This window comes from Haliotis rufescens, unplaced genomic scaffold (genome assembly GCF_023055435.1).
Source record: "Haliotis rufescens isolate VD_foot unplaced genomic scaffold, xgHalRufe1.0.p SCAF_6, whole genome shotgun sequence".
Lineage (NCBI taxonomy): Eukaryota > Metazoa > Mollusca > Gastropoda > Lepetellida > Haliotidae > Haliotis > Haliotis rufescens.
The window spans coordinates 53,755,264-53,766,002 of record NW_025964334.1 but is presented as its reverse complement, the minus strand read 5'-3'; the positions used below and the strand labels follow the sequence as shown (position 1 = coordinate 53,766,002).

General features: G+C 38.7%; 1 protein-coding gene across 1 annotated transcript; it reads right to left on the bottom strand.

Annotated features, from left to right (window-relative positions):
• Nucleotides 1–1,609: 1,609 nt before the first annotated feature.
• On the bottom strand, nucleotides 1,610–3,808 carry LOC125374610 (histamine H2 receptor-like). The gene is made up of 2 exons (XM_048385558.1): nucleotides 2,903–3,808; nucleotides 1,610–2,232 (listed from the first exon to the last, which is right to left on the bottom strand). Exons 1-2 carry the CDS (start codon nucleotides 3,534–3,536, stop codon nucleotides 1,949–1,951), a joined length of 918 nt encoding a protein of 305 aa, XP_048241515.1. The 5' UTR covers nucleotides 3,537–3,808; the 3' UTR covers nucleotides 1,610–1,948.
• Between the last annotated feature and the right edge of the window lie 6,931 nt (nucleotides 3,809–10,739).

Genomic DNA, 10,739 nt, shown 5'->3' with positions numbered 1-10,739 from the left:
GGTAACTTGTTAATGTAACAACAATGACATAAATCATGTGCAAATGCGAACATATTTTATAGTTATGTCATGAAGATATGTAAAACACTTCAACGTCCATGAATGGATATACCAATAAGAAAAGGATCCAGTAAGCGAATCACACTTATCCTCTTGTCAATAATATTTATTCAATTCCAACTTACATGTAGGTCGAGCATATTTGTCAGAGTTAACTGACTTGGCAATGCATACAGTGACACTACACACGGCCAAGGGACATAACACAGATCAGAGCATCAAAGTAGGAGTTGAATAAAATAAATGAAATTTTCTTTTCAGACCTTGATGAGGTCTACAGTTTCCGCTGTCGGTTTGAGAGGTGCAGCCGTTTTTCTCGAAAAGGGGAGCGTATCCTTCCCCACCTGTGGCATCCATCACAAACACTTACAAAGGCAAGTTCACCTAAAACAAAACACTGGGTGATATGGTCGAAGTCAAATAAGGAAATCCTCGGAAGTGTCCTCCTCATCCCTACCATAACACTTTTTGAAATCATCATAGAAAGACCATGGATCAGAGATGGAACCATGCCTGGCATTTGATCAAAGAAAGACGACTTTAGTTATGTTTAGCTGCATATATGGTGCACAACTTTGCCACATCAGTTACTTTGTCTTATTTGACTGGGTACTGGTTGTTGTACGTACAATTTTGGGATAGAAAATAACAATAGTAGGGTTCATTTTCATATTCCAAAATTGTTGAACAAATTCTGATTTCCTGAATAGTAATCATCTTGTTTGAATGTCAGGTGGCAATGGGTTAAATGTGTCAAAGAAAATGTCAAATATTTGCACTAAACTTGTAAATCCCTCACAGGCGTCATATCGGATAATTAAGTAAACGTCCTGTAATGTAAATGCATTGATCAAAACACACATTGTGTAGAATGTGTTGGAAATACATTTACGTTACGCGGATGTACTTAATTGCTATAATACACAGTTCATACAATCAATTTCCATTAGCCGGAGAGCCTATGACATGGATAACGCTATATCTGTATACACCACGAGTTCTTTAAATGTTTAACGCCATCAGAGCCCCTCATGTCCTGCGTCAGAGGTATACCATATAACCAGAGCAATGCTCGCTCTCAAGCCTTCCAATAAATCTAATCTCACAGCATGAACACACTTGTCATGTGACATCAGCCAGAAGCTTGCGTGGGTTGTAAATCTGTGTATTTGATAAGGGAGCTGCATATTTGCCTGATAAAAGGAAAGAAGATGTTTCGTCATGAGCAATGTTCTACGCAGATGGGATACGATGACACGCATCAAACAAAGTCACTGAGCCTGACCCCGTTAGTCGACAACCATGGATTGCTGAAGACAATTCTAATCCGGATCTTCACGGGCATCGTTCTGTGTACCTCTGCCAGCAAGGATTTGGTGATTTTAACATTTCTGCGACTGTGTACTGACATAATATTTAACAGCATGTTCCATTTAGAAAATGTAGAAAACACTACACATAGGAAAGATGGCATTCGTACCTGTGCATGAAGTACATTTTTTATGAAACATGACATGATATTTTGTTTATCAAGCAAACAGCATTTCACTATCCACCGTCATGGGTCACATTAGGTGTCCAGACCCCCAATGAACGCACGATCAACTAAAATTTAACTGTCTGAAGAAAAAGCGCGTCTCCATGGCATTTCGTGAATGCTTACCTCTCACGGTTTAATGGTTTCACTGCCTGAATGTCTGATCTCCTGAACAGCCTATGAATGCCTTTCTTGAATGGTTCATTCACTGTTCAGTGGTGGCTGCCTGCCTGTCTGATCTCCTGAACAGCCTATGAATGCCTTTCTTGAATGCTTCACTCACACTGTTCAGTGGTGGCTGTCTGCCTGTCTGATCTCCTGAACAGCCTATGAATGCCTTTCTAGAATGCTTTACTCACACCGTTCAGTGATGGTTGCCGGTCTGCCTGATCTCCTGAACAGCCTATGAATGCCTTTCTTGATGTCCTTCCTCATGATAGCGTATACCACGGGGTCCACGGCAGTGTTAAGGGCCGGGAATATCATACATACAGCCAGCGGCAGGGCATAGTCACTCGGGTTGGGTGAATGGGCGGTTACATTAAACATGGCTAAAGGCGGTATCCACATGGCAAGGAAGGCTCCCAGAACAACACTACACGTCTTAAGGGCTTTGATGTCAAATATGCTCGAATCTGAAAATCGAAATGAGGTGTCCGATTACGTATTTCCTACTAAAATCCGATTACATGAGACATTTGTCCAAATTTAAAGTACACAAGGAGAATGAACCTCTAGATTATCTGCCGAAACGGACTCCACTGAAGGCAAACATAGCACTGAAAATTATATGAATGATGATACCTTGTGTTTGCGAAACCACACTCCGCCTTATCTCTGTTGATCAAGAGGTGCCTTACCTGTACCAACAGAAATAGAAAGCTTTCTCCTTAACACTTAGCTTCTAAAAAACATTTCTACACTATAACAACCAAAATCAATCAAACAAATATAAAATGTCAATGGAAGAGAACAACCAGTGTAGATTTTCCATCGAAACAGATTCCATTTGGTGCAAAGGGCAAAATAGCTGTGGACATTATATAAATGGACCACTGAAAATGCCCAAATAACGCAAAGGACGACTTGAGTCGACCATAAAATTGTTTATGATCTAGCTCTGTTCAACCAGGGTTGTTTCTGAGAGTGTTGTTATAGAAACAGATACATGTACCATAACATCTGAATTTACAGATATCCAGAGGAACTGTGAATTCACATCCATAAGTTACCTCAAAATTTGTCATCGCCTTGAGATATTTTGAAATATTTTCGTATTGCGATTTTACTAATATTCCAACTTACCCTTATTCTTGCTGAAGTAGCCAATGGACAGGTTCCTCTGGTGCTCAAGGGCCTTGTAGAACATTGCCCCATACATAACTGTTAGCTCCAGGGCTACACAAGACGTCACTACAGTAAACACAGTCACTACAGGAGCTACAAGGATCTCTTCAGACCAACAAATCGTGTTCGGAAACCGTGGATGAAACACAATGAAAAGAACAGATCCACTGGCGAAAGTAGTAATCACGATGAAAACGCTTAGTTTTAGAGCTCTGGACATGGTGCATATCTTTCTGTACTTGAATGGCCAATATATGGCATAAAATCTGTCTAAACTGATGACCTCAATCAGCATAAGGTTGGTAGCACACCCAAAGGTAGACATGGCCACGACTATACAGCATGGGATGTAAGACAAGTTGACCTCGACCGCTCTCAGGGTATACTTTAGTGCGTGTATCACACAGATGAAGATGTCCGTCACAGCCAGGGCACATATATACACATTGGACGTGGTATGAAGTCTTCGACTTTTGATGATGGCAGTTAACACCAAGATGTTCCCAGCAAGAGATATAATAGATATCACCATAACTAAGACCGACAATATTATCATTATAGTCATTGTGTTTTCGTCCCCGGAAGAATTCATTTTCCACAGATTGTTTTTCGCGCAAGTTTGTGGGTAGCCTCAAAAGGGATAGTCCTAGCTCTGCAAAACATTGATGTCTGTTTTGCAATTGTCATTCCATCGTTTTGCCATATACGCTGACATCCTGAAAGCTATTTCATCATGTGAGGCGTGTCATTCTCCATGTGACTCATTCACTTCTGCTCCCACGAACACTCCAAGTCAACATCCCATCCAATCAATGGATATTTTGAACACGATGAATGGACAATGTATACATCACACTGATATGAATGAACACGTGAATTCAAAGTGTTTGTTGGTTACCACATTTATAATCATGATATCTGGATTATGATATCCATGAGTCTTCAACCTCAACATTAGCGAGTCCAAATAATACAGATGGTACCGAAACTATCTGGAAAACAACGCGCATCTATTTAGTTAATCCTGGGTTAATCTAAACAATGAATCTAAGCTCACCTACACAGGTACACCATGTCCTCAAACCATCCGTCCTCAGTCTGAGAGCCAATCAATACTGAACAATCCCATATGGTGTTAATGGAGGATAATAAACTGTTCCAATATGGATTGCTTGTCGATGATTGCAGTGTCAACATTGGCCCTCAATTCACGATGGTTACGTAGATAAGGCACGGAGAACATGGGACCGCTCTAATTGTATTTGAGATTGTGTAACTAAATCATTGTTTAAGGCAACGAATGAGAATATGCCATAGTCGATATGGATTATCAGTTGCTTTAACATTGGATTATGGAAGTGGGAACTGGCACCTTTCGATCGTAAGGCATGATTATCGATGGGACAACTTGGTGATTAAAACAAAATAGGTTCGATTCCGAACATGCATGTAATACTGCGGTATAATCGCAGAATAATGCTTAAGTCAATTGTTATAGATAAATACGTCAACACGTATTACTTCAAAGACTGCTCTTTAATCATCAATATATGTTTTTTAAACACAATGCTGCTCAATAATGGAACAAAAACCAGCCACGCTTTTATCAATAGACGGTTAGCGGGCGTGGGGTAATAGTTTTAGATTAACAAACACATAAATGACAAAGGGGATTGCATGCTTAGCCAATCCAATATCATGGAACCACTTACAATTTGTTTAATTGCCTACAAGCATGGAACATTATGAAGCACTGCATGAGGACATGATGCTGAGGCATGTGACTATTGGCTGATCCCCAAACACTCTACTCATGCCTATCGGTTCAAGGTTATGTAAATATTACAACTTGGATTTTTAAAGTTGAACCGAGCCAAAAAAGTCTGGGATATTGGGAATCATGCAGACATTATCTTCTGAACTATATAGTATTCGTAAATGGAAATGATATGATCATATCTTGTTTGACCTGATGGTGGTGCACCAGATCGTTTGCATTTTGCATCCAACGTTACTAGTATCAGTAAAACGACCTTTGTTGGCAGGACATGCACGAATTCTTCAGTTCGTCTTCTTCCACTCATCAGTGAGAGCAACACCGAGTTTCAATGTGAGTGGTGGGTGGATTGTATGTTTACGTACACGTCTGACAATGACGTACCAGATGTGTTCAATGGGGAAAGGTCAGGACTGAGTGCAGGCCATGGCATCACATGGAAGTTTTGCTGTTGGAGGCATTGGGGAACAAGCCTGTTATGATGGACACGTGCATTATCATCTTGAAATATGAAACGTTGCCCACACATTGTGCAAATGGCACCACGAGTGCTGCAATGATATTGTCCCGATAGAATTAACCCGTGACTCTGCCATTGACAATCTGGAGCACTGTTCGGCCAGTCATTGTGATACCACCCCATACCATTATGAACCTACCCCCAAACGATCACGATGTACGACGTTAACGTCCATGAAACGCTCATTTGAACAACATATTCCTTTGGTCATGGAAGACGAGAGTGAATCTCGATACGTCAGAAAACATGACATTAGCCCAACGTCGATTATTCTCGTGCTGATGTTCCCTACACCGCTGACGACAATGATTCAAATAACGTGCATTAAGTTTGAGATGACACATGGACGTTGTGCATGCAAATGCCTTCTGTGCAGGCGATTGTGCACCGTCGGGGCATGTACTCTTACATCAATTGCCTCTTGGAACCGGTCCCTTTTCCCATGAGTGGCAGTTTGTAACCGATTTCTAAATGCTATCTTTCTGACTAATTAGTCTTTGGCTGGAGTTGTTGCCAGATATAGCTATCACTTTTTACAATATGTATCGGTCTTGATATGAACTTTCTTTGCCATTCCGATAATAGCAAAACGTCACTGTCCGTATCAGACCACACGAGGCTGCAAGATTCATAACCCACATCAGGAACGTCATGGAACGTTTAAGACGTCACAATAAAAATAGTCATCATTTATTCCATGAAGTCATGTTGTTTTTGGTACACCGTTTCATCACTTGCTTTATTGACCTCAAGAATAATGGAAATCGAATGAAAATTAAAGGTGTTTGAACGTATGCTGATGACGGCGAGTAGTGGGACTTTTGGAAGTCGACGGTAAAAATATTGATTTCTATATGGCAAGATTTTTATGACAGGTCAGTTTTATGTGATAAAAATATCATGCCCCTTATCATCCGAACTCATATATGACCGAGGTCGCTAACACAGAAAACAGACGATGTCAAAGTCAAAGAAGTTTATTGTACAAAAGGCTACCGGCCCATATACCAGAAAGAGTTACGCATGTAGATACAATTATATTTGTTACACATTGGGATATACACGTTGTTTGATTAATTCATTTCTTTTGGCTAATGCATGCTTAATATAAAGAGAAAGATTTAATATATTTGATTCATTCTTTGTCGTCAGCATAACTACAAAGGCGTTTATCGGTGACATTGATATTAAATAATCTTTTATATATTTCTTTCGGAGATCATTGTAAAATGGACAGACAAACACAAAATGAATTTCATTTTCTATCTCTAGCTTACAAAATGGACAAATTCTCTTCATTTTTTCAATGGACAGTTTCCTTCCTTCATTTACAAATAGGTCTAGCAAACCAAGTCGATATTTAATTAACTGTTTTCTTAAGTTTTCCGTAGTGAGTACTGATAAATATATGATGATAACCTGTATATGTTGCTGACTGATGCGCAAAACAATATTCACTCACTCAACAAAGATATTCCCAAGCAGAGTGTGCCTTTCTTATATTTCGAATTTATCAAAGAGAGTATATCATCCCGTTTTGTCCAAGTTGACATTTCTCAAAATTTCAGTCAACACCTCATGTTGATAACACCTGCTGATTAGAAACAGTTAAGTGATGTGATCACAGTGGTTATTGGGTATTCATTATGAATCAATTCATGCAAAATATAACACACTGACATGATAAAAAAATAATCTAGAGCTTCAATTCGGAATGTCAGCGCCTCCGATGAATTACAGAAGCGTACGTAAAATTTTGCGATCATCCATTTCATCTGCAAGATTCCCGGCAGACAAAATGCGTGGAACACAGAAGCGGTAGTATAACAATTCAGTTCGCGCACCTGTTTCCAGACCATGCATAAACTCAATGAATCACATTGTTCTTACCCACTTGCACTTTGATACATCTTGATCAAGTAAACCAGTGACCGTTAACATGATCAAAGCCGTAAGTTAAAACGTCAGGTACTACGTCTTATCAATACTACAACTAAGTAGCATGTTCTGTGGTCGTTATTATTCTTCAACGTTGATCTGTCTGCGGAGGGTTGAGGCGAGTTGAAAATCGCGAAAAGTGAGTAGAAGCAAAAGTAGTTTGCAGCATTCTATTGAAACGACTGGTATGATTCTGAAAATGACCGCTGTGACAGGTTCACAGAAGATCAATACACTGTCGTGCAGTCGTTGTTGAGTTTTTCTTTAACTGCCCTCGCAATACAGAGGGACATAAAAGGTGGTGGTGAGGTCACGTGCGACTTGAGCAACATATCATACATCCACAACACCACGGGATAGTTATGTCTTGGTCAGTTCTGAAAGAGGTATAATTTCTTTTGCTCCTCGGTTTACGTAAAACATCAAAAGAGCTAATGAAAATATGATGATTAACATGAGTTAGCTTTCAAAGATGGGCCAATGCAACTTTAATCAGTCTTACTGTGTCGGTATTGAAACGACTGGGCTGATCCTGAAAATGACCTTTTGAAGAGTGTGAGAGAATATTTATTTCAATGACAAGTTCACAGAAGATCCGTACACTGTCATGCAATCGTTCATGAATCTCTCTTTTCACAGCCCTCGCAATGCATAGGGACATAAAAGGTTGCCGCAAGGTCACATGCGATTTCAGCAACATATCATACATCAACAGTACTATAGGAGAATTATGCCAGAGTCGCATCTATTGAGGTATAGTTTCTTCTCTTTTGTTTATGTAAACACCGAAAGATCTCACGCATAAATGATGATTAACTTGTGTTTAACGTATAAACACTGACGCAATGTGGGGAAATAACGATGCCCTCAATGTAAGCGGACAGCGAGCAGGTCTCCAAGAGGCTCATATGAGTTAGCTTACAACTTTGGACCAACGCAACTTTGCTCATCAGGCTTTACTGTGTCGGAATCCCCATGGGTACAGAAACGGCTAAACAAGTATACATACTACTCAAAAGAAGTTAAAGAACTCCCGATTCTTTAATATAACTCCAGTTAATCGTTTATGGAATGGCAGATTACCACTTGGCATGCCTTATAAACCGTTCAATATTTTTTCATGAAACTTTGCAGGTTTGTCAGGTACATGCTGAACTGGTGCCTTTTGCTATTGAGAAATTTTAGATTTTTTTTTTTTTTACGTTTCCATGGCAACAAGATGGACTAGGTTAGGAGGGTAGGGTTCGTTTCCGGAGCATGCCTCATAAACCGTTCAATTTTTTTTTTGAAACTTTGCAGGTTTGTCTTGTACATGCTGAATTGGTGCCTTTTGCTATTGAGAAATTTTAGATTTTTTTTTTTTTTACGTTTCCATGGCAACAAGATGGACTAGGTTAGGAGGGTAGGGTTCGTTTCCGGAGCATGCCTCATAAACCGTTCAATTTTTTTTTTGAAACTTTGCAGGTTTGTCTTGTACATGCTGAATTGGTGCCTTTTGCTATTTAGATATTTTAGAAATTTTTATTTTTTCACGTTTCCATGGACTTAGATTCCAAACTCTTCTTTTTTTACAATTTCCATGACAAGTTCCACCTCTGTTAAAAAGGGTTAGGGTTTGTTTAGATTTAATTATGTCATAAATTCTGCAACAGAGGCGGGGGATATATCCACGTTAGGGGCAAACTCTTGTTTTGCTTTTTGTTGTCGTAAGGAGTTATTTAGTCGCGACACCGCTTAATTTAGAAAAATATGCAATCACACAATACATGTATATTGATGTAATGATCAATACACTCGTTATCATCAATAACTGACAGGTATAGCTGCATAAAACCATCCTTTTGTGCCTGGTGGTCTAAAGAAAGAAGCGCGCGGTAATTCTGACTCACGTAGCCTGGTTCAAATGCTTTTCCTCCGTGGTCTAGTTAAAAGATGCTTCTTGTTGTTACACTGCTTGGCACTTGGCATTAAGGGGACAAAACAAGGACTGGTCGGCTGTATTGGGTACCCAAATGAAAACTGCACAGAGAGAGAGAGAGAGAGAGAGAGAGAGAGAGAGAGAGAGAGAGAGAGAGAGAGAGAGAGAGAGAGATACACGCACACACACGTGCAAACACGTCTCTATATAAGTGCAGTAACCTTGATCACCATTTCACCTCACTCATTTCTATTAGGTATCTGTTTGTATGGAATGCACGCTTGATGCCTGATATAGTAATGAGATTCCTGATATAGAAATGAGATGCCTGATATAGTAATGAGATTCCTGATATAGTAATAAGATGTCTGATATAGTAATGAGATTCCTGATATAGTAATGAGATGTCTGATATAGTAATGAGATGCCCGATATAGTAATGAGATCCTGATATAGTAATGAGATTCCTGATATAGTAATGAGATTCCTGATATAGTAATGAGATTCCTGATATAGTAATGAGATCCTGATATAGTAATGATATACCCAATATAGTAATGAGATGCCTTATATAGTAATGAGATTCCTGATATAGTAATGAGATGCCTGATATAGTAATGGGATTCCTGATATAGTAATGAGATTCCTGATATAGTAATGAGATTCCTGATATAGTAATGAGATCCCTCATATAGTAATGAGATCCTGATATAGTAATGATATACCAGATATAGTAATGAGATGCCTTATATAGTAATGAAATTCCTGATATAGTAATGAGATGCCTGATATAGTAATGAGATTCCTGATATAGTAATGAGATTCCTGATATAGTAATGAGATTCCTGATATAGTAATGAGAAGCCCGATATAGTAATGAGATGCCCGATATAGTAATGAGATGCCTGATATAGTAATGAGATGTCTGATATAGTAATGAGATGTCTGATATAGTAATGAGATTCCTGATATAGTAATGAGATGCCTGATATAGTAATGAGATTCCTGATATAGTAATGAGATGCCTGATATAGTAATGAGATGCCTGATATAGTAATGAGATTCCTGATATAGTAATGCGATTCATGATATAGTAATAAGATGTCTGATATAGTAATGAGATGCCTGATATAGTAATGAGATTCCTGATATAGTAATGAGATGCCTGATATAGTAATGAGATTCCTGATATAGTAATGAGATTCCTGATATAGTAATGAGATTCCTGATATAGTATTGAGATGCCTGATATAGTAATGAGATTCCTGATATAGTAATGAGATGCCCGATATAGTAATGAGATGCCTGATATAGTAATGGGATTCCTGATATAGTAATGAGATTCCTGATATAATAATGAGATTCCTGATATAGTAATGAGATTCCCGATATAGTTATAAGATGTCTGATATAGTAATGAGATACCCGATATAGAAATGAGATTCCTGATATAGTAATGAGAATCCTGATATAGTAATGAGATGCCCGATATAGTAATGAGATGCCCGATATAGTAATAAGATGTCTGATAAAGTAATGAGATGCCTGATATAGTAATGAGATTCCTGATATAGTAATGAGATTCCTGATATAGTAATGAGATGCCCGATAAAATAATAAGATGTCTGATATAGTAATGAGA

Bases quoted from the DNA above. Each gene is read 5' to 3' on its own strand.
- LOC125374610 (XM_048385558.1), bottom strand. From the start codon at position 3,536: ATGAATTCTTCCGGGGACGAAAACACAATGACTATAATGATAATATTG. The intron at 2,233-2,902 runs GTAAGTTGGAAT...TTCGATTTTCAG, and splicing joins CTACTTCAGCAAGAATAAGG to ATTCGAGCATATTTGACATC.